Source organism: Pogona vitticeps, chromosome 3, assembly GCF_051106095.1.
Source record: "Pogona vitticeps strain Pit_001003342236 chromosome 3, PviZW2.1, whole genome shotgun sequence".
NCBI classification, from domain to species: domain Eukaryota; kingdom Metazoa; phylum Chordata; class Lepidosauria; order Squamata; family Agamidae; genus Pogona; species Pogona vitticeps.
Genome location: NC_135785.1, coordinates 10,993,702 through 11,013,489, shown reverse-complemented (window position 1 = coordinate 11,013,489; position 19,788 = coordinate 10,993,702). Strand labels below are relative to the sequence as shown.

The 19,788-nt window shown below is 39.1% G+C and overlaps 1 protein-coding gene across 1 annotated transcript in view; it reads left to right on the top strand.

Moving 5' to 3' along the window:
- Window positions 1-19,788, top strand: part of LOC144587767 (uncharacterized) — a 570,285-nt gene that overhangs the window by 58,974 nt on the left and 491,523 nt on the right. The window contains exon 3 of the mRNA XM_078389015.1: window positions 17,177-17,231. Within this exon, the coding sequence (XP_078245141.1) occupies window positions 17,177-17,231 (55 nt within the window). The remainder of the gene's footprint in view (window positions 1-17,176; window positions 17,232-19,788) is intronic.

Here is a 19,788-nt window from a genome sequence, read left to right as displayed (position 1 = left end):
ACATGATAGAAAATGTGGAGACAGAAATGGCTAAACAATTATATAAAGAAAATTGGTATAAAATGCTTTAGATAACATCTATTATGTGTTAAGAACCTACTCAGTTATTATTGGTATAAAATATAAAGTTTGTCAGTTAGATCACCTCAAAGTTATATAGATTTGGAACTGGAATTAATTTTCTTGGATATGTTTCTAGAGGATTTTGAGAGCATTGTATACTTTGAGAGCAATATCATGATAGTAGCCAATATTGTATATTTAAACACACAAATGAATGGTTTAGATGTTTTAAAAATGTATAGATTTTGAAGAGATAACCAAGAAGACACCAAGACACAGAAAACAAATAGTTATGAGCAACCCATGTAACATGATCTTTAACAAGCACGAATGGAACCTAGATAGATTGAAACATTAATGAAATGTTTTTTAAAAAGAAAGAAAGCTCCACAGGATAATTCTGGAAGCAGTGCTGCCAGAAAAGAATACTTTTTTTTTGCCTCTGCCACTGTCATAGTGTAAGCCTTCAACAGGCTGTACTCTGTGTTCAGTCAGATTTGCCCTAGGTTTTCCTCCATCATTGTGTTAGTCGCTCTCTTATTTGTTTCATCACTGCCAGGTCCTGAAATTACTGGGAGGGCTAACTTGGCTCCAGAGGAAGCAATGCTTAAGCGCTATCATGCCCACCACGCTAGCTATTTCTTTATCCTATAGATAAATTTGAACTTGATAGGCTCATTAGTTGAAGTGAAAGATCACCCCTAAAGGGGATTCAATCCAGATTCATTAACTTCCTGGGGTGGACAATTTTAATCGGCTTCCAGCCCTACAGAGGTTCTGCATTCTGGTAAGTCCAAGCCCCATTAGGTAGGTAGCAACCTGTCAATGAAATCAAAATTAGGGAGTTCCTCCATAGCCAGATGAACATCACCTTGTGTAGCACAGAAAACCATTTCTAGACTTGCCCATGCAGCATAATTGGGGTCAGATATCACTTGGAGCAGATCTGTGGTCATTGTGAAGGACATGAAATGCTGAGTTCATCTTGACCTCAGTGTGGATGTTCATATCTCCTAGTAGAATAAGCCAGAAGGACTCTAAAATTGTCCTGGCTGCAGTTAAAATCTCTTCCCTGTCTCACAGCCCCCAACAGCTTCTCCGTGATGAAAGGGATCCCAAAGGAGCCTTAGGACTTTGTAGGTGAAAGGAACTGGACAATTTTAATTTTTGAGAAATCGATGTGACTGATGACGTCTTTAGTGTTTTGTGGCATAAATTATAGCAACTGGGTTTCAGTCAATAAGTGTATTCCCTTTAAAACACAAAATTAAAAGTTAAGGAGAAACTCAGTGAAAGAACGCTGCTGTGTAATGAAATGTTTGTGGCCTCAGATGCCTTTTCTAGGATCAATTTTTATTTGCAATTAAATGAGCTTGTTAGCTCCAGGCAGGCTTCAAGTTGAATATAGCAACATTTTTCTCTGTAATTGAGCTGTAAAGACTAAATATTTACATATCTAGATACACTCCCTATATCCAGCCAAATGGGCACAAAAAGCCTTTAAAAAGAGTAAAATATGTGGGAGTTATCAATCATTAAGACATTTCCCAAAGGCTGGAATTTAGCTGACTGGTATGATGATTCAGTTACAAAAGCACTCCAGTTACTTTGCTGTGTTTCCGGTGCCTATTTTTGTTTTAGATATTTTGAGTGGCATTTCATTGCTTTCTTTGAATAGCAGCCAGCTTAGGTCTCCCCTTTTGAAAACTGGATAAAAATAACCTTTTCTCTTTCTCATTATGTTAGGTTCTTTTTTGCCTTTGTCAAAGCTCAAATGGGCACATTCTCCATCTTATACATTGCCCTGTTTTGTATTTTTCCCCGTGATGGTTTTACTTGCAAATCCATGTGAATCTCTTATGATAAGTAATGAAATTAAAGATCTGCTCTTGTCACAGTGACACAGAAACTACCATGTTTCTGATTCATGCCCAGAAGGAATTGTATAGTTTCCTGTGATAACGAAGCTATACTTCGGCATATGAGCTGACTTTTAAGTGCCTTACATTATAAAAATCCACACTTTCCTCTCTGTGTCATTAGCTAAAACTCTGGAAATCTTCTACCTCTAATAGTGCAAACTTCTGTGTAGTCCTCCTCTATCTCAATCTTGGGATGCAGAAATTTCTCTATGCAAAATTCTGTCAGAATTGTTACCCTTTTCAATTATAAGATGGGCACGAATCAAAAAATGAACCAGGAAGTTCATTAAAAATGACTGATTTATTGATTTGGGTCATTTCAAGTTCGTCCAAGCCAGAGAACCTGAACTTTCCCAAACCAACAAACTTTGTTTGTAATTTAATGAACTTTTAGTTTATTTTCTCTGCCCCCATAGCCTGCCCCTAGCCCCCTTCCCATTGCCCCTATTGTTTCCCTACCATGTCCTGCGGCCACCTCCACCTTTGCCGTCACCATCCTGAGTGACAGTGGCCCAACCTCCCTTCCGGGAGCGGGATCTGCTATCTATGCACATACATCTGACTCTCAGCTGAAATGTGGGGGCAATTGCAGAGGCAGCTGGCCTGTGAAACCCGGCTGGCCACCTAAAAACTTTTTTTTTCTTTTTGCAACCAATGAACCAGTTTGTGGTTCATTTGGGAAAAATGCATAAATTCGTGGTTTGTGGACTTCCACAAACACGAACCAAGATGAACCTCCATTTTGCTGGTTTGTGCTTGGTTCAAAGTCTAGTCAGAGTGGAATCAGTTGGGCACTTAGCCTGCTGTTTGGTGTGCTGTGGGGAAATGTTGGTTCACATCTTTTTCTGGTTATAACACAATGTACTTGCTGAAGCATATTGGCCTGTCCCCAAAGCATTACTACCTGAATGCTTTCTCTGTCAGGGGCCCTGCTTTTTTGGTATTTCTAGGATCACTTAATTTTGGTTTGTTTCAAGCATGTGTGATTGCTTCAAACAAACCAAAGTGAGCTTTGTGGTTGTCAAATATATATATATATATATATGCACTGTGCCACTTGTTTAAAAAAAACAAAGTATCTTGAAAGCCTTCTCCTGGAAGCAGGAGGAAGCAGGAGGGATCAACCAGGGGCATTACCTGTATTTTCTTTTGCATGTCTTAAAAGTCCAGTCAAAAACTTGCTGACAGCCAAATCTGCCACTGCATTTCATGCTTTCTACCCCACTAGCCATCATGGGCACCAGTCACTATTGGTAGTTAGTTTTATTGTGCTTATATTTTAAATTTTATTTCACTTTTTTTCAGTTTATGTTATGGTTTTAAATCCAAGAGAATATCTGTTATTAGATGATAGTACTGAAAATAGATAGAAATGCAGCATACAGATATGGTATTCCCTGCCATTATGTATAAAGAGAAAAAGCATATAATGGAACTGGAAAAGTTTATAAAGGGCAAAACAAGATGAACAAAAACAATATGCAAATGATTGTAGGGGCACCTCACCTAAACGTTTTGACGTTTTCTCCATTTCGTGTAAGACTTGCAGATTTGGTGCTTTCTGAGGACATATGGAAAACAATTCTGGAAAGCAGAATGATGAAACAGATCCAGCAAATCTCTTCATAAGTTTTCAGCTTAATTCACCTTAAATTGGGTGGCAGGTTTTTTAAGACACGTGGCTTTTGAATTATAGTTTTCAGTTTAATTCAGTTTTAATTGTTTGGTAGGATTTTTAGGACATGTTGATTTTGAACAATACTTGGTTAACATGTGAAATTATTTACTGCAAATTGTGATATACTGTGTTCTCTGCTGTTGTTATGTCATCTGCCCATGTCAGGCAAATTGATGGAAAGTATTCTATCCATCTGGAGAAAGCCAGAGAGTTCCAGGAATTTATTAACAGGAATAAATTTAAAGCTCTTCACCGGGGTGGGGGGAACCCAATTGCAGTTACAAAATGGGAGGTACTTGGTTCAATAATACTATGAGTGAGAAGGATTTTGGAATTGCAGTAAATAAAAAGCTGAATATGAGACAACAGTGTGATGTGGCTGCAAAAAATCCAAATGGTATTTTAAGATGCATTAACAGACGTATAGTCTCCAGATCCTGTGGGGTACTAGTTCACTTTTATTCAGCACTGATTAGGCCTCTTCTAGAATACTGTGTCCCTTTCTGGATACCACAGTTGAAGAAGAATGCCATCAAACTAGAACAAGTTCAGAAGAGGGCAGCAGGAATGATCAGGGCCTTGGACTGTCTGAGATTCCCTTTTAATCCAAATAGCAGCCAAAGAAAATTAAAGATTTGTCTGAATCGGAAGTGTATACCTATTAGTTATGTTTATGATCAGGCTGTATTATCAGGATACAGTGGTGCCCTGCATAGCGACGTTAATCCGTTCCGGATTAATCGTTGCTATGCAAAAACATCGCTAAACAGATCAAAAAACCCCATAGGAACGCATTAAACTTTGTTTAATGCGTTCCTATGGGGCCCCAAACTCACCGTTCAGCGAAGTTCCTCCATAGCACCGCCATTTTTGCGCCCTCGGTAAGCGAGGGCAGGGCGTGAAAATGGTTGCGGTGGCCATTTTGGGCATCCGGTGGCCATTTTGAAACCGCTGATCAGTTGTTTAAAAAACATCGCAATGCGAAGATCGGTAAGCGAAATGCTTACCGATCATCGCAATGCGATGTTTTGCCATTGAAAACATCACAATGCGATCGCATTAGCGATCTGAAAAAACAGATCGCTATGCGGATTCGTCGTTAAATGGTGCACTCGTTAAGCGAGGCACCACTGTACAGTATAATAAAAGGTATTTTGTTGCTCTTTTGGTAATTATATTTCTTTTCACAAGAAATCATGATATAATCTTTTTTATTCTACCTCTTTCCTTGCAATGCAAAATTAAAGTAAGTTTCACTCTCTTTCATTAGATCGCATCCAGTGCATTTATATATAGAAATATATAATTATACATTTGTGTTGTCATGGTAATTTAAGGCTGAAATTGCCAGACTGCAACAGTTTTTCTCTGTAATATGAAACACAGTAGTGCACAGGAAGCAATGAATTGTATAATATAAGCTACATCACATTTCTCTTGGTTTTTAACAGACAGAAATCCCTATTCATTTGTTTTTGTGTTAAATTTGTGTGGTATTATGTATGGATTTATGCCTAGCTGTTTTAGATAAATGAATTAGGCATTTATAAAATGAATTAATAGCAGGCAAATACGTTTTTGGGAATATAGTGTATCGTAAACCAATAACTGTATTTGTAATTATTTGAGAGTTCACCAGAAAGTTGTGAAAGCTAAATAGCAGCAATAACAGGCATTGGAATATTGGGATAATTTTACCTTGTCAATTAATGAACATCTAAATACATAATAAGGGTATGCCATACTTCCAACAGTTAGGAGTGAAAGAAAAGATGAAAGAAAAACCAGTCACACCAGTGTAACACTAGACTGCAGATAAAACAAACTGTCATAATTTAGTTGTAGCAACCTATCAGCATAATTAGCTTTTTTATTTCCCCAAATCTGGGCAACCTGAATGGCATTGTATGCTTGTTATTAATATTAGGCAGTCTTATTTGTCTCACAAATCTTATATATTATACAAACAATTGTTGCACGTTTTTTGTACTAGTTAAGTTTCTGCCAGTAAGATGACATCATCTACATAGTAACCACGGATCTGAGAGAGCCAGTATAGTGTAATGGTTAATGCTAAACTTAAAACAGAAAGGCCCAAGTTCAAATCTCAGCTTAGTCACAGAGCTTGCTTCGTCTCCTTGGTCCAACCTCTTTCCCAAATGTACCTTAGAGCACTGTTTTTGGATAGAATGGGGAAGGATAAAGAGCTGTGTATGTTGCTGGAAGGGACGTGGTGGCGCTGCGGGTTAAACCGCAGAAGCCTGTGCTGCAGAGTCAGAAGACCAGCAGTCGTAAGATTGAATCCATGCGACGGAGTGAGCTCCCATTGCTTTGTCCCAGCTCCTCACCAGCCTAGCAGTTCGAAAGCATGCAAATGTAGATAAATAGGTACCATCTCAGTGGGAAGGTAAAACGGCGTTCTCTAGTCACTCTGGCCACATGACAACGGAAACTGTCTTCGGACAGGCGCTGGCTCTATGGCTTGAAAAGCAGGATGAGCGCCGCCCCCTAGAGTCGGACACGACTGGAATAAAAATGTCAAGGGGAACCTTTACCTTTATGTTGCTGGAGCATATGAATAAAGCAAGAATGACATTTTGACACTTAAATGGCCCTCTGGTGATATTCTCATAGAATAGCGAAGTTGGAAGGGGTCTATAAGGCCATCAAGTCCAATCTCCTGCTTCGTGCAGGAATCCAAATCATAAGATGGCTATTGCTTTTGCCATTAGTTTTTTTTAATGGCAAAAATTTCCTACACATGTATGAGAATACCACAGGAATCCCGCATGGGACCCACAATCATGTGATTTTCAGGAAAAAATGCAGGAGAATATGAAGGCCAGAATTCAGGGGAAAACGCAAGGGCTGAAATCTCATAGTAAGTCACAAGTAGAGGAAGTCCTAGTGAATCAGTAGGGGTGATGAGTCAGATAAGATCTACTGATCCAACTCTAGATGTGATTTACTGTTTGATTTCAGCCAAGGTGTCATTTCTTTTCCAAGATACAGATCAAATATTCTATTACAACTAGCTTAACCTTTTTGTCATGTATGACTTTGCATACATACACAAGCATAAAATATACACAATGTGCATGCACGCGTGCAAACACACACTCAAATACACACAAGGAAATGCTAATCCCATGTGGGGATTCCTAACCCTATAGCTCTTCTTTCACTTGTTAGCTTGTTATACTGCTATGAACCATAAAACAAAAAAGAATGAGATTCACAGCAGATCTTGAACAATTACTTTTTAGATTCCATCCAGAATTCCGCAGCCAGAATGTCTCTAGACATGTTGGTAAATTTGCCTATCTGTGCTTCCTAATAAGCACACATCTGGCATATTCTTGTGATCATTTTTGGAGCTGCAAGACTGATTTAATTTAATAGGAAAAGTATCTGAGTGAGAATGCAAAGGAACATGCCTTACTGCCTAGGCAAATAGATATGGAATTAGTTCTTCCAAAATACTTTATCATTTCCTCATTGTTGTGTTTCCAGAAATTTCAAGTTCACAACAACTATAAACTCAACCTTGACAACAAAATCAGATGCTTGTAATAATTTAAACTTCACCGTGTTTTTTCCAGCTATCCCTTTCCTCAAACTTGCACCTACCTAAACTTCCAGCTAAACTTTCAATAGCCTGCAGAAGAAAATAAGGAATTGATGTTTCTGGAAGTTATTTGTTTCTGTCATTCATATACTGCTCCTTTAGTGCACTGTATTATTCTAGGAGGTATGTATATACAAACAATGAAATAACACAGAAAACAAAAATTACATTAAACAACAGCATTTAAAAATCAGCACAACCCTAAATGGCACAGTAAATCAATGTGGCAGGAGAGGGGTGGGAGAATTCAAAAGAGGCTGCCTTCAAAGGCCTCTCAAAAGAATGTGTCTTCAGCAAACTCTTAAAACTAAGGAGACAGCCATGCGTAGCTCCCTCTGGAGGCGATTCCAAAGAGATGGTGCCATTGCTCAAAAAGGCCCAACTTCTGGTAGAGTATTTTCTGGCCTTCTTTGACATAGGAGCATTGCTTGAGAGAATTGGTGACATGGGAGGAAGACTTTAAAATCCAATTCACAGAACCACAGAGTTTTTAGAGCCGCAAGGGTCACTGAGTCCACCCAGGAAATACAGCAAGATGCATAATATCAGAGCTTGTAATAGCTTGTGGATTAAAGTTCTCATAAATAACTCAGTCAATACTAATTTCTATGAATTACCAGTTTTCTATGCACTGTTGGCTGGCTGCTCTGCAAAGGCCAAGTATTGTAACATCTACCCATTAGTTTTTGGTTTATATGTCTGTGAGCTCTGACAAACACTGAATGGCTTCATTCACTGGCTATTCCTTGGGAAAGGCTTGTCTCTTCTTGTAAAGCAACTGGCCTGAACCGTGACTGCAGGTTTTGCCTGGAACTCTGCTGCACAGCTGTGCATGCACAATGGGAATTGCCACTGATAAAAAGCTTTCTTTTGCAATTTTGTGGTGCAGGTGACTTCACTTCATTATGTATGATTTGTGTGTGCCTCAGAATCACCTAGGTAACAGCCATTTGCCACTGCTGCTTATGTCATTCCCATTGTACATGGAACAGGATTTTAGCCTTTGCCCCATGTTTGGTTCTATAAGCGCTTTTGTTGTTGTTGTTGTTGTTTAGTCATTTAGTCGTGTCCAACTCTTTGTGACCCCATGGACCAGAGCACGCCAGGCCCTCCTGTCTTCCACTGCCTCCCGGAGGTGGGTCAAATTCATGTTGGTAGCTCTATAAGTGCTAGGCACTAGAATTCATGTGCTATGTCTGCAATCCAACTACCTTAACAAAAGTAGAACTAAACCATTTAGCTGTTAGAATACTGAAACACAGACAGAAAAACAGACAGACTCTCTCTCTCTCTCTCTCTCTCTCTCTCTCTCTCTGTGTGTGTGTGTGTGTGTGTGTCCTACACACAGGTTACATTCCAGAAGTCTGGATAAACAGGACAGCCTTCTGATGCCACTGAAGTTAAAATAAAGATGGATCCAGACAAGTGTCTTGTACTAAAAGGAGTTTTTACAGATGAAATAAATTGATGGTGAAGACCCTCTCCTGCTCAGGTGTTGCTAATGAGACCTCCAGAGAAGTGCTTGTAGTATTATTTTTGTTGCCAGGCTCGTTCATATGAGGGCAAGCGCCCCTTCAAGTGTGCTGGTCCCAAGCTACGCAGAATGTTAAAGACTGGCAGAAGCATTACAAATTGCATCTTGGAAACAAAGTAGAGCTGATGTGATAGCCTTCCAAAAATTGGTAAACTCCTACTTAACCAGTAAACTGAAATTGCATTGGATATTTCCCTCCCTGCCTGCTCCTGTATTTCACCATTAGTTCAGATGTGCCATTTTAATTATCTTCTTTTTTTGTTATATTATGTACATCCGTAAGTGATAAAAGTAAAACCAATTGTCTGAGGAGGTGAACTTGTCCACAGAAGCTCACATTAAAATATAACAGTTCGTTTTTAAGCTGCCATAACATTTTTGTCTTCTTTATTTGTTATCGTTCTTTTGTTTTTGCCTGATATATTAAAACAGAAGTATGACACAAAGAAAAGATCTATATATGGAATAGGTGTAAGCAAAGAACAAAGAACAAAATAAATGGAATTGAGGAAATGCAGAGAAAAATTCACTATTTAATTGGGAACTTTAAATATGTTCATGTTTGATTAATGCATAGGTTGCTGGAATTCAGGGATAGCCTAATTAGAGTTTGCTTACATTAATTAAAAACAAAGAAGTCCAACAACCAGTATCTCAAGATTTCCTGCAAATAATGTGTTTTAAATTTACAAAACAGCAATTCATATGTACAAACTAGATGCCCCTCTGCAAGCAAGATTGGAGCCACTGAACTACAGGAAGAAGTTAAGTTTCTTGCTATGATCCCTGTGAAAATTATACCCCTTTGACACCAATGGAAGCTTTCCTCTTTATGTAAATAACACCTGCTGGTAATAAAAACCAGAGCAGAAGGGAAGGGGTTAAACTCTATCTCTTTCTCATTGACAAAAATTCTGCTTGATGGGCCCACAACTGTTTACATTTGTTAGAGACATGTTAATTTCATTCATATAAGTAATGTCCTATCCACTTTGTACCAAAGCATGCAGCTTCTTAGCGTGCACAGAAGAGGCACCTATACAATATATCACCACTGGTACTTCATCTGGAAAAGGGCTTTTTTCTAAATTAATAATATATACTGCTTTCTATTAAAAATTTCACTTGCTCATATGAACCCAACAAAATGAGACAGAAAAAGAGCACAGTCTTGGTTTACATCTCAAAAGAAATTTTGAATGTGTTATATTGCAATAGACTGTAAAATGTCAGAAGACAAAAACACTTACCTAGATAATTGTGGTGGTACTTGTGGGATCCTTTCTTATCTGATGACAAAGAGGTTCTATTTTTCTATTAGAAATTGAGCACCACTGTCCTTAAAGTGTTCATCATCCATTGTAAGGATTAGGATAATACACATAAATGAGGATAATATAGATATAAGAGTACTTGAATTGCCTGAACACTTTCTTTTTGCCCGTTGCATAAAGCATAACATTAAATCAGCTGAAGGCAAATGATGGTGATATATTCTTATACCCAATTATTTCGTACTTTTTAAAGTGATTTTAAAGAAAAAGATTATGGCCCTGTCTTTTGTGTTCTAAAATGAGAGGTGAAGGGTCATATTGTATAAGTTTGAATTGAAGCTGTTGGAAGTTGGGGTGAGTTCAGAATTTTCTCTCCTTTAAGCAGACTTACAAGATTTTTGGCATTTTGGCCCTTTCCCCCCAAACAAATTGTGGGCTGTTCCCACAAAACCTTGTATTTTGTGAAGAAAAATTGATTTTTTTGCAGAAAACAAAGGTTTTAAGGCAATGTAGAAGTTTTTTTTATACAAAGTCCATCATTTTGTTGAGAATGCTTTAGCTGGTCTTTGTGCTCTTGTGTAGAAGTTAAAAATCTTGCAGAGTTTGCCCCTTTTTTTGCCAGGGTCACTTGATGTTACACAATACCCTGTAGGGTATATTTCTTATGCCCTTGCAAAAGACTAGTCAAAATATAGATAACTCTATTGGCACTTGATTGAGAAGGCACTTGCCTGAGGATCTTAATTGTACAAGGAGATATTGTGTTCCAAGTAACATAGACCTGCCCTCTAAACGTCTTTAAAGGTTATGACCAACACTTTGAACAGGGCCTAGAAGTGAATTGGCATACAGTGAAGCTGTTATAACATGGAAGGGGGTTATACAATCCTGCTACCATCAACAATTTGACTGTAGCACTTTGCAGTAGTTGGAGATTCCAAAATTCAGAGGCAGCACCACATAGAGCACAGTTCAGTAATCCAAATGGGAAGTAATCAAGAAGTGTTGCCATAGCCAAGTCACATGATGCACTATTTTTAATTGTGCAGATGTACTTCTGATCACCATTGAGACATGGACATCCAGATTCAGAGAGGAGTCCAGAATTATACCCAAGTTACAGTTCTGAGTTTTCAGAGGGAGTATAGCCCCATTCAACACAGATTGAATCCATGTTATCTGATCTACATAGTAGTGACACTGAACCACCGAACTATGGACAACTTCTCCAAGCCATTTCATACAAATGTTAAATGGTATAGGGATTAACTATCACCTGTAGCGCTATAGCCAAGGCTTTGAAAAGGAGTCCTCAGCACCAGCTTCAGGGTTGCCCCCTTCAGGAAGGATTGGAACCACTGTAGCACAATGCCTCCAAGTCCCATCCCAGACATATGGCCCAGAAAGATGCTATGATCAATTGTATTGAAAGCCACTGAGAGGTCCATCAAAGTCAACAGGGGCACACTCCTCTCTAGTTCCCACTGTAGATTGCCCACCAAGGTGATCAAAACACTCTGTCCCCTCATCAGGCCTAAAGCCCAATTGAAATGGATCTAAATAATTTATCTCATCCTGGTACTCTTGGCACTGATAAGGCACCACCCTTTCCAGAACCTTACCAAAAAATGAAGTTTTTGAAACAAATGTCTTCTTGAAGTGGGTAGAATTTAACCTGCTCCAATGAGGCATTTATCACATCCCTTCCCCACTCAGCCAGCCCCCTCTAATGGCTGTTATAATATGTGAAGTGAAAGGATACAGAATATAAATTGTGGTTTTTATCTCTCCAAAGATTCCATCCACATCTGCAGATTCCACAAATCAAAATGGTTTCATTAATATTGAGCATGCAGAGACCAAGGTTACATCCACAGGACCTTCATTATTTCCAACATCCAATTCAGAGAGGACCTGAGTGATTTTTACTTGCAAAGTGTTGTGTGAATTGTGTTCTTGAAGGCTTTCACGGCTGGGATCTGATGGTTGTTGTGGGTTTTTCAGGCTGTTTGGCTGTGTTCTGGAGGTTTTTCTTCCTAATGTTTCACCAGTCTCTGTGGCTGGCATCTTCAGAGGACAGGAGTTAGAACTCTGTCTGTGTTCTGGTGTAGTGTGTGGTATTTTGAGTATCTGTAGCTGTGGGATCAGGTTTTTGTTCTTTTTAGGAGATTGGGTGTTTCCTGTGATCAGGGTGTTTTTGGTTATGGGTGTTTTGTTGTGATAAGGGGGAAGATGATCTGTCACTGTAATTGATGGGTGACATTAGCTAGTCTTTGGTGTGCAGTGATCACCAGTCCTTGTGGCTGGGTAGCGTTCATTGACCTTTTTGCAGGCTGTATTTTTCAGTGCTGGGAGTCAGGCTGTGTTGATTTTTTAAAGATTTCCTTCTTTTTTGTTGAAGTTGTACTGGTGTTTGTGGATTTCAGTGGCTTCCCTGTCTAGTCTAACATAATGATTACTGGTGTTGTCCAGTACTTCTGTGTTTTGAAATAAGATTTCATGTCCCGTTAGTTTCAGGGCATGTTCAGCTACTGCTGATTTTTCTGGTTGTTTTAGTCTGCAGTGTCTTTCATATTCTTTCATTCTGATATGGATGCTGCGTTTTGTGGTTCCAATATATTGTTGTGTGAATTATTCACAGTGGACTTGATCTTGTGGGCAAAATTGTAGTTGGTCTCTGACCACTCAAAACAGTTTATTCTGGATGACTCTGTGCAGCTGCAAAGCTGGTAAAGAAAAATACTTCTTCACTACCATCACTATATGATATGGAACAGACCATTGCTGCTCTAGTCTCTTTCACATTGGCTTCATCGCCAACAGTTCCTTATTAAACTAGAGAAGCCTGATTTAACAGAATGGGACACTTAGGAGCAATTGTGTAATCCACCTTGGTCATTTCACCATTTTAGAGATCAACCAGGATTTAAGTAGGATTGCAAGACAACAGGAAGGTCTCCAAGACCTGTCTCAGCCTCTTGGAGCAAACTGGTCTACCACCTGTGCAGAGGTTATGGATTCTAGTGAGTCTAAACCATGTCAGGTAGTGATGTGTCCATGATAACGGAGTTATTATGAGTTCTTCCACAAGCAGATCACATTCGTTCTGTCCATCACAGAAAACCAGGTCCAGATTGTGTTGTACTTCATCAATAGGGCCAGATATTATTTAGGACAGCCCCATGGTTATCATTACAGACATGGTCCTGAACCATTCTTGACAGCATGGTTTCAACATGAATGTTGCTCCCAGTATCAAAACCGAATAAACTCTAACAGCAATCATGAGAGCAGTGCATCTAGCTTAGGCAGGGGAACTGTTCAACAGTTGGTGATGACACCAACAAAATCTGTATTCTTTTCCAAGCTTCCACTTTCAGTATAAACTCTCATACCCAGCATACTTTGGGATAGGACTCCTGGTAGAAGAAACTGAATCACAGTAAACCACTGCAACTTCCCATCCCCTCCCTCCAGGTCTTACTTGCTGCTGCACAGAGTATTGTGATGGGCAGAACATGGAGATCTTTACTCACCTGGATCCATCCAATCAGGTCAACATGCTTACCTAGGATCAAATTTTCAATGGTTGTTGGCAAGGCATTCAGCAACAGCATTCTTTGACCAGAGGGACCATCACCACAGCTGTCCAGACCAGACTGGGAGAGAGTTTGGGGAAAACCAAAACACTTTTTCTATCCCCTCTTTTATGATGATATAACTACCTCTCCCCACTATGTATCTTTCTATTTTCTACATTTTTGAAGACTGCTTCCCTTCAGAACCCTCTCCTCCTTGAAACAATGTCCTCCCACTCCTAGATTATTTATGATAGTTCTTCAGTATTAAAAGAGCAAGCAATATCAAGCAACTGGCTCTCAATTCAATTAAACAGGGGTCCTGCCCCTTCCTCTATTGAATGCCCTGAAGTGGCAACCCCCAAAGGGTCAACTCTCTTTGGTGTTGCTGCCCTGGGTGGCAACCCTGGCCATTGGTAGACTTGCCCCCTATAGTGAATCAGTTTATATAGCTTCCTTCTCCAGGCAGCTAGCCAACTGAGGGTGAGGGCAGCTTGAATCAGCTGACTCGGCCCTGAGAGACCTTGAAGGTCCTAAACTTTTCAAAAGCCAGGGCAAAGAGGCAGACGCTTGATTGCAAAGAGGGGTACTCCCACACACTGGTCAACAAGCAAGCAATCATGAAGGATGCCAAACACAAAGGCAGAAAGATGGACTTAGGTTGTATGATGGAGTGGATGAGAGAGTGCAGGGAATGCTTGTTAAATTCACATATGATACAAAATTGGGCAGAAGAGCTAATATCCTAGAAGACAGAAACAAAATTCAAAATGACCTTGATAAGATGGAACACTGGGCCGAAAGCAACAGAATGAAATTCAACAGGGATAAGTGCAAAGTACTGCACCTTGGAAAAAGAAACCAATTGCACAATTACAAGATAGGGTATACCTGGCTCAGCAAAACAACGAATGAGAAGGATCTTGGAATTGTTGTAGATCATAAGCTAAATATGAGCCAACAGTGTGATGTGGCTACAAAAAAGGCAAATGGTATTTTAGGCTGCATTAATAGAAGTATAGTTTCCAAATCCTGCAAGGTGGTAGTCCCCCCCCCCCCATTCAGCACTGGTTAGGCCTCACCTTGAGTATTGTATCCAGTTCTCGACACTACATTTCAAAGATGATGTTAACAAATTGGAACAAGTTCAGAGAAGGGCGACCAGGATGATCAGGAGGCTGAAAACCAAGCCTTATGAAGAAAAGCTGAAATAATTGGGCATGTTTAGCCTTGAGAAAAGAAGACTGAGGGGGTGATATGATAGCACTTTTCAAATATTTGAAAGGCTGTCATACAGAGGAGGGGCAGAATCTGTTCTCGATCATCCCAGAGTGCAGGACATGCAATAATGGGCTCAAGTTACAGGAAGCCGATATCCCCACAGGTGGTGTGGGGATATATGAATATCCCCACACCACCTGTGCGGGGATATTCATATACGAATACCCCCATCTCTAGTCTCAACTATTCCACAGTACTGTGTCAGACTACTGGCAGTAGTTTATTGGGATCTCAGATATGTTTCCCAGTCCTGGGGTATTTGGTGACAAATGTATAAATAATTCAATAGTAAAGATGTGCTTAGAGACGTGGTGGCGCTGCGGGTTAAACCACAGAAGCCTCTGTACTGCAAGGTCGGAAGACCAGCCGTCGTAAGATCAAATTCACACGACAGAGTGATCTCCCGTCGCTTGTCCCAGCTCCTGCCAACCTAGCAGTTCGAAAGCATGTAAAATGTGAGTAGATAAATAGGTACCACCTCGGTGGTAGGGCGTTCTGTGTCTAGTTGCACTGGCTACGTGACCACGGAAACTGTCTTCAGACAAACGCTGGCTCTATGGCTTGGAAACGGGGATGAGCACCGCCCCCTAGAGTCGGACTAAATGTCAAGGGGAACCTTTACCTTTACCAAAGATGTGCTTGGCTATAGAGCCTGTTTATATGGGTCCTGGGAACATGTCCATGAACTAGTAAAGGAGTATGATGCATGGTTCTAAGTTTGTCCACTTGTTTAAGAAGACTTTCTCCAAATGGCGCAGCATGAAGGTGCAATGCAATGACTATCTTGTATAGTCTTTTTATACCAATATTGCTGCTGCTGCTGTTGTTGCTGGCATAAGTAGTAATCCTTTGTGTGGGTTCTTGGGCATCCTGCAACACACACAATAGCATGCTTACTCATGAATGAAATCACGGGAACCCTGTTGAGGACCGAGTACACAGCAAGATTCAAGTCAGAACCCTTCAAAACAAATGCTGCAATTATAGCGTGCCTGAAAACAAGTAGCTTTTAATGTGTCCATATGCTTAAGAAAAGAAAGAATTATAGTCCAATGCATACTCTCTGCCCCCTCCACCCCTCTCTTTTTTTTCCTCCTCCTCCTTCTTTTATACAGTTTATCACCCATAATTTCAGGATGTGTTTTGTTTCTTTAAGCTGTTTTATCTCTCAGCTCATGAGGTCACTCATGTGTGAATTCTTTTGTTCGTCATCTCACCTTTTGCCTTGATGATAGAAAATTGATCGGGCCTTAAAGCACAAGTTCAATAGACAACCCCCTTGGTCCTTTGTCTAGGAGAATAGCTACCACTGAAGACCACGAGCAGGTTGCTATTAATATGACAGCCTCTCTCTATCTCCCACTGTAATTTATAATGAAATACCTAATCTCCATTATTTTGATCCAAGCAGGCGATCCCATGAAAAAAAAGTCTTTTCATCCAGTTCCCAATGGCAGTTACATGAGAAATGGCAAACCAATAATTTTTGTCAAGTTTTTTAAGCCAACAGAAATGCTTTTCCACTGCTACAGTTTCAAAAGGCACAGATAAAGCTCATTCACTGAGATGAATGAAAAAAGCCATCTGGGGTTTTTCTTTTTTGACTTCCTTTCCTTTTTCCTCCATCCTTGTAATCAAATTTGAGCAAAATCAAATGGGGCTTTCTATGAAAGTACCTTTTGTTGATCTGAACGAGCTGGTAATTTACAAAATACCCTTCTTTTGTGAGGAAAGCTAAAGAAGAAGGGGAAAAAAAGAATCAGTAGCTTTTAAAGCCGGGCCTTGGTGGGACTCTAAATGCAGTGAAAGCTGTCTGTGTTGAGAGACTGAAATATATTTCAAAGCCAGGCCTTATCCAGGGCACAGGAAGAAACAAACCATATGCATTTGGTGGGAAGAGAAAAATATGAATGGAGAGGCAGAAGGGGAAAGAGAAGAGGCAGATAATTGGGTAATGTATTTAAAATATTTTGGAGTTTCAGTCCTGTTCTCTTCCAGCAAACTTAACAAGCAAGACTGACTGACCTCATCATTTTGGATTTGTCTTTAACAGCTGAAGATAGCTAATGCATCCTTTGGATATTATGGGAATACCTCTAAAGCAATCTGTAGATTTATTTACTTCACTTAAGAAGAATGTATAAGAAAAAATACTTGAACAAAGCTGGATTTCCAATCTTTTCCGTATTGGCTAATGTTTCCCTGTTTTGTCAAACAGCTTTCTCTTTGTCAGCTGAGTCACAATCCCAAAGGACAACCTGGACATCACAACAGTAAGTTTGTGCATTCTTTTTGTATCACTGTTTTGTGCTTAGTCCTAGTAAGTAATTGGAGTAGGGCAGTTTAGGTAACTTGGAAGTTCTCGGTTTGTGGTGGTATTTTGATTGCTACATGTTATGCAGCAATTTGAGCTTTGAATTGTACAGTATTATCTTGTTTGTAATAGTAGAGGAGAAACATGACAAACGCGGTTGTTACACTTCAGTACAAAATCATTTGTTGATTATTACAGTAAGCTTTAGAATAATAAATCTATGTCCATAGTCTAATTGTTGGTAATAAGGCAGATATTTAAATACTTTCCTTTGTGATAAGACATTTAGTACTTTAGTTCTTTTGGGGGGAAAACCATTTAGGTTCTGTGATGCTAAAAACTTTGCACATGAATTTATTATTTAACTTTGGTTTGTTTCATTTGTATTACCAGAGAAGAACATGATAAGGTTTCTATTCTTGCAAAAAAAATCTTTCTTTAGTACCATTCATACATAACATGTGGATATGTTTGAAATATCTTCTTCAAATGAGAAGCAGAATGATTTGCATTCAGCTTTAGTCCATTTTTGTGGTGTACTGGTTTGTTTTTGGATCCACTGAGGAAAAAAAAGCAGATTCCTATATTTCGTTAGACAGTAGTAGCATACACAGAATACATTATTGTCACATCAAAGAAGAATAGATTAGTGTCATGTCAAAACTGATTAAGTTCAAGCAAGTCCCGGGGTGGGGTGAGGGCTTATGTTTGAAGCAAGTTATGGAATAGTTTCTGTAAATGTGCAGAAGCCATTCATGGCAGTCTTTGTTTTGTTAACATATTAAGAGAACTATATACTTTTAGGGTTGATGTAAAAAAATAATGATTCTCAGGAACTGCCAACGTTTTTTCCCCCCTTCTACTTGTTTCCCTTCATCTCCAATCCAATCAGGAAGCCCAAGCCAGTCAGTCTTCATTCTTGAAAACATTTCGAGCTGTCTGCTGCCTCCTAATGACAGGCTTATCAAATAGCGAACACAGCAAATTTTTTTAGAAGACTTCATTTAAAATGCATGTCGTGAATTTTGTGTGTTTGCTTCTTATACGGACTTATTTGTGTGTGTTTTTTTAATTCATGCCATCAGTGGTTTAGAAGAAAGTAGATTAAGTTAAAATGCAACTGTTTGAGGTAAATTTGAATGCCCTTTGTAATCAGTTGCTATTAATATAGACTTTAGTCCTGTACTGTCATATGCACAGGGTTAGGGAAGTAAGCAAATAGAGGATTATGTCTGGGGCTGGAAAGACGGGGTGCAAAAGACAAGATCATTTATTTTAAACTGCTGCGTGAAAACATGTGTATTGATAGGTATAGCTTGTCAATGAAAGAGTGGGAAAAATATGTTAAACTTCAGTCTTTAGCATCACTATTAAAGAAATAGGAGCCGTGTTGCATACATTTACCCTGTTCTAGACTGAGGCAAATGACTCTAGAATTCTGGAGGACAAAGAGAGGGGAGGAGAGAGAGTTTCACATAGGTAACAGGGCTGGCTGCTATCCCAGGAAATGGGTTTGTAAGAGGTAGAAGGTAAATACCTTCAGAAGCCAGGGATAGGCAGGTTAATAGAAATATTTTTGTATACTTCTGTATATTTATATATTTCGATGTTTTATTTGTGGCTGATCTTTGACCATAAAAAAGTTTTATCTATCCAAAAAATGTAAATATGAGAAATAAATGCAAAAAATAAGTCACAATTAGGTGCAGTCAAATTACTCTGGAGCACAGATGTGGCTACAATTTTGATTAAACTTCCTGTTTTGGTTTCTAGATGTTTCTAGGGTAGTTCAGCCAAGCTTTTAGCTGTGCCATTATATTTGGTCAGTAAAATTAAGGGGAGAGTTTTTAATATTTAGATTTTTGTAATGTGTAGCACTATACACATGAACCTCTGAAAAATGCGCCCAAAGGTGACTTGGAGTGTTGTACCCAGGATTAAATGGAAGCAGGTGCCTAATATTCAGAGTAATGGTATTACATATATATACCGTATTTTTCGCACCATAAGACACACTTTTTTCCCACAAAACAGGGGGGTAGAAAGTCTGTGCGTCTTATGGAGTGAAGAAAACAGATTATATTTTCCTGTTTTCTTCTCCTAAAAAATTGGTGTGTCTTATGGAGCGAAAAATACGGTACATTTTTTCCTGAATCAATAGCATAAATAAACACAAGTGTCACTGGGCCAAGGAGCCCAATAAGAGAAAATTTATCATTTAGCTAAATTATTAAGTATACATACTGCAACCAGCAGGGCTCTCTAAATCATTTACAATAAGCCACATATGATATGTATACATCCTGTATAGCATTGAAAGTGTATAATAATATTCCATATCAGTTATTGAAAACAAGTATAGAAGACAAATTAAAGGAGAAAGAAAAGAGGAAAATATCTCCAGCTAAAATGCCTTTTTAAAGTAAAGGCCTTCATCTGAAAATGATTCAGGAAGGTACTAAGAAAACCTTGTTAGGAAACAAAATTCTAGAAAAAGGGTACCACAACTAGGTAGG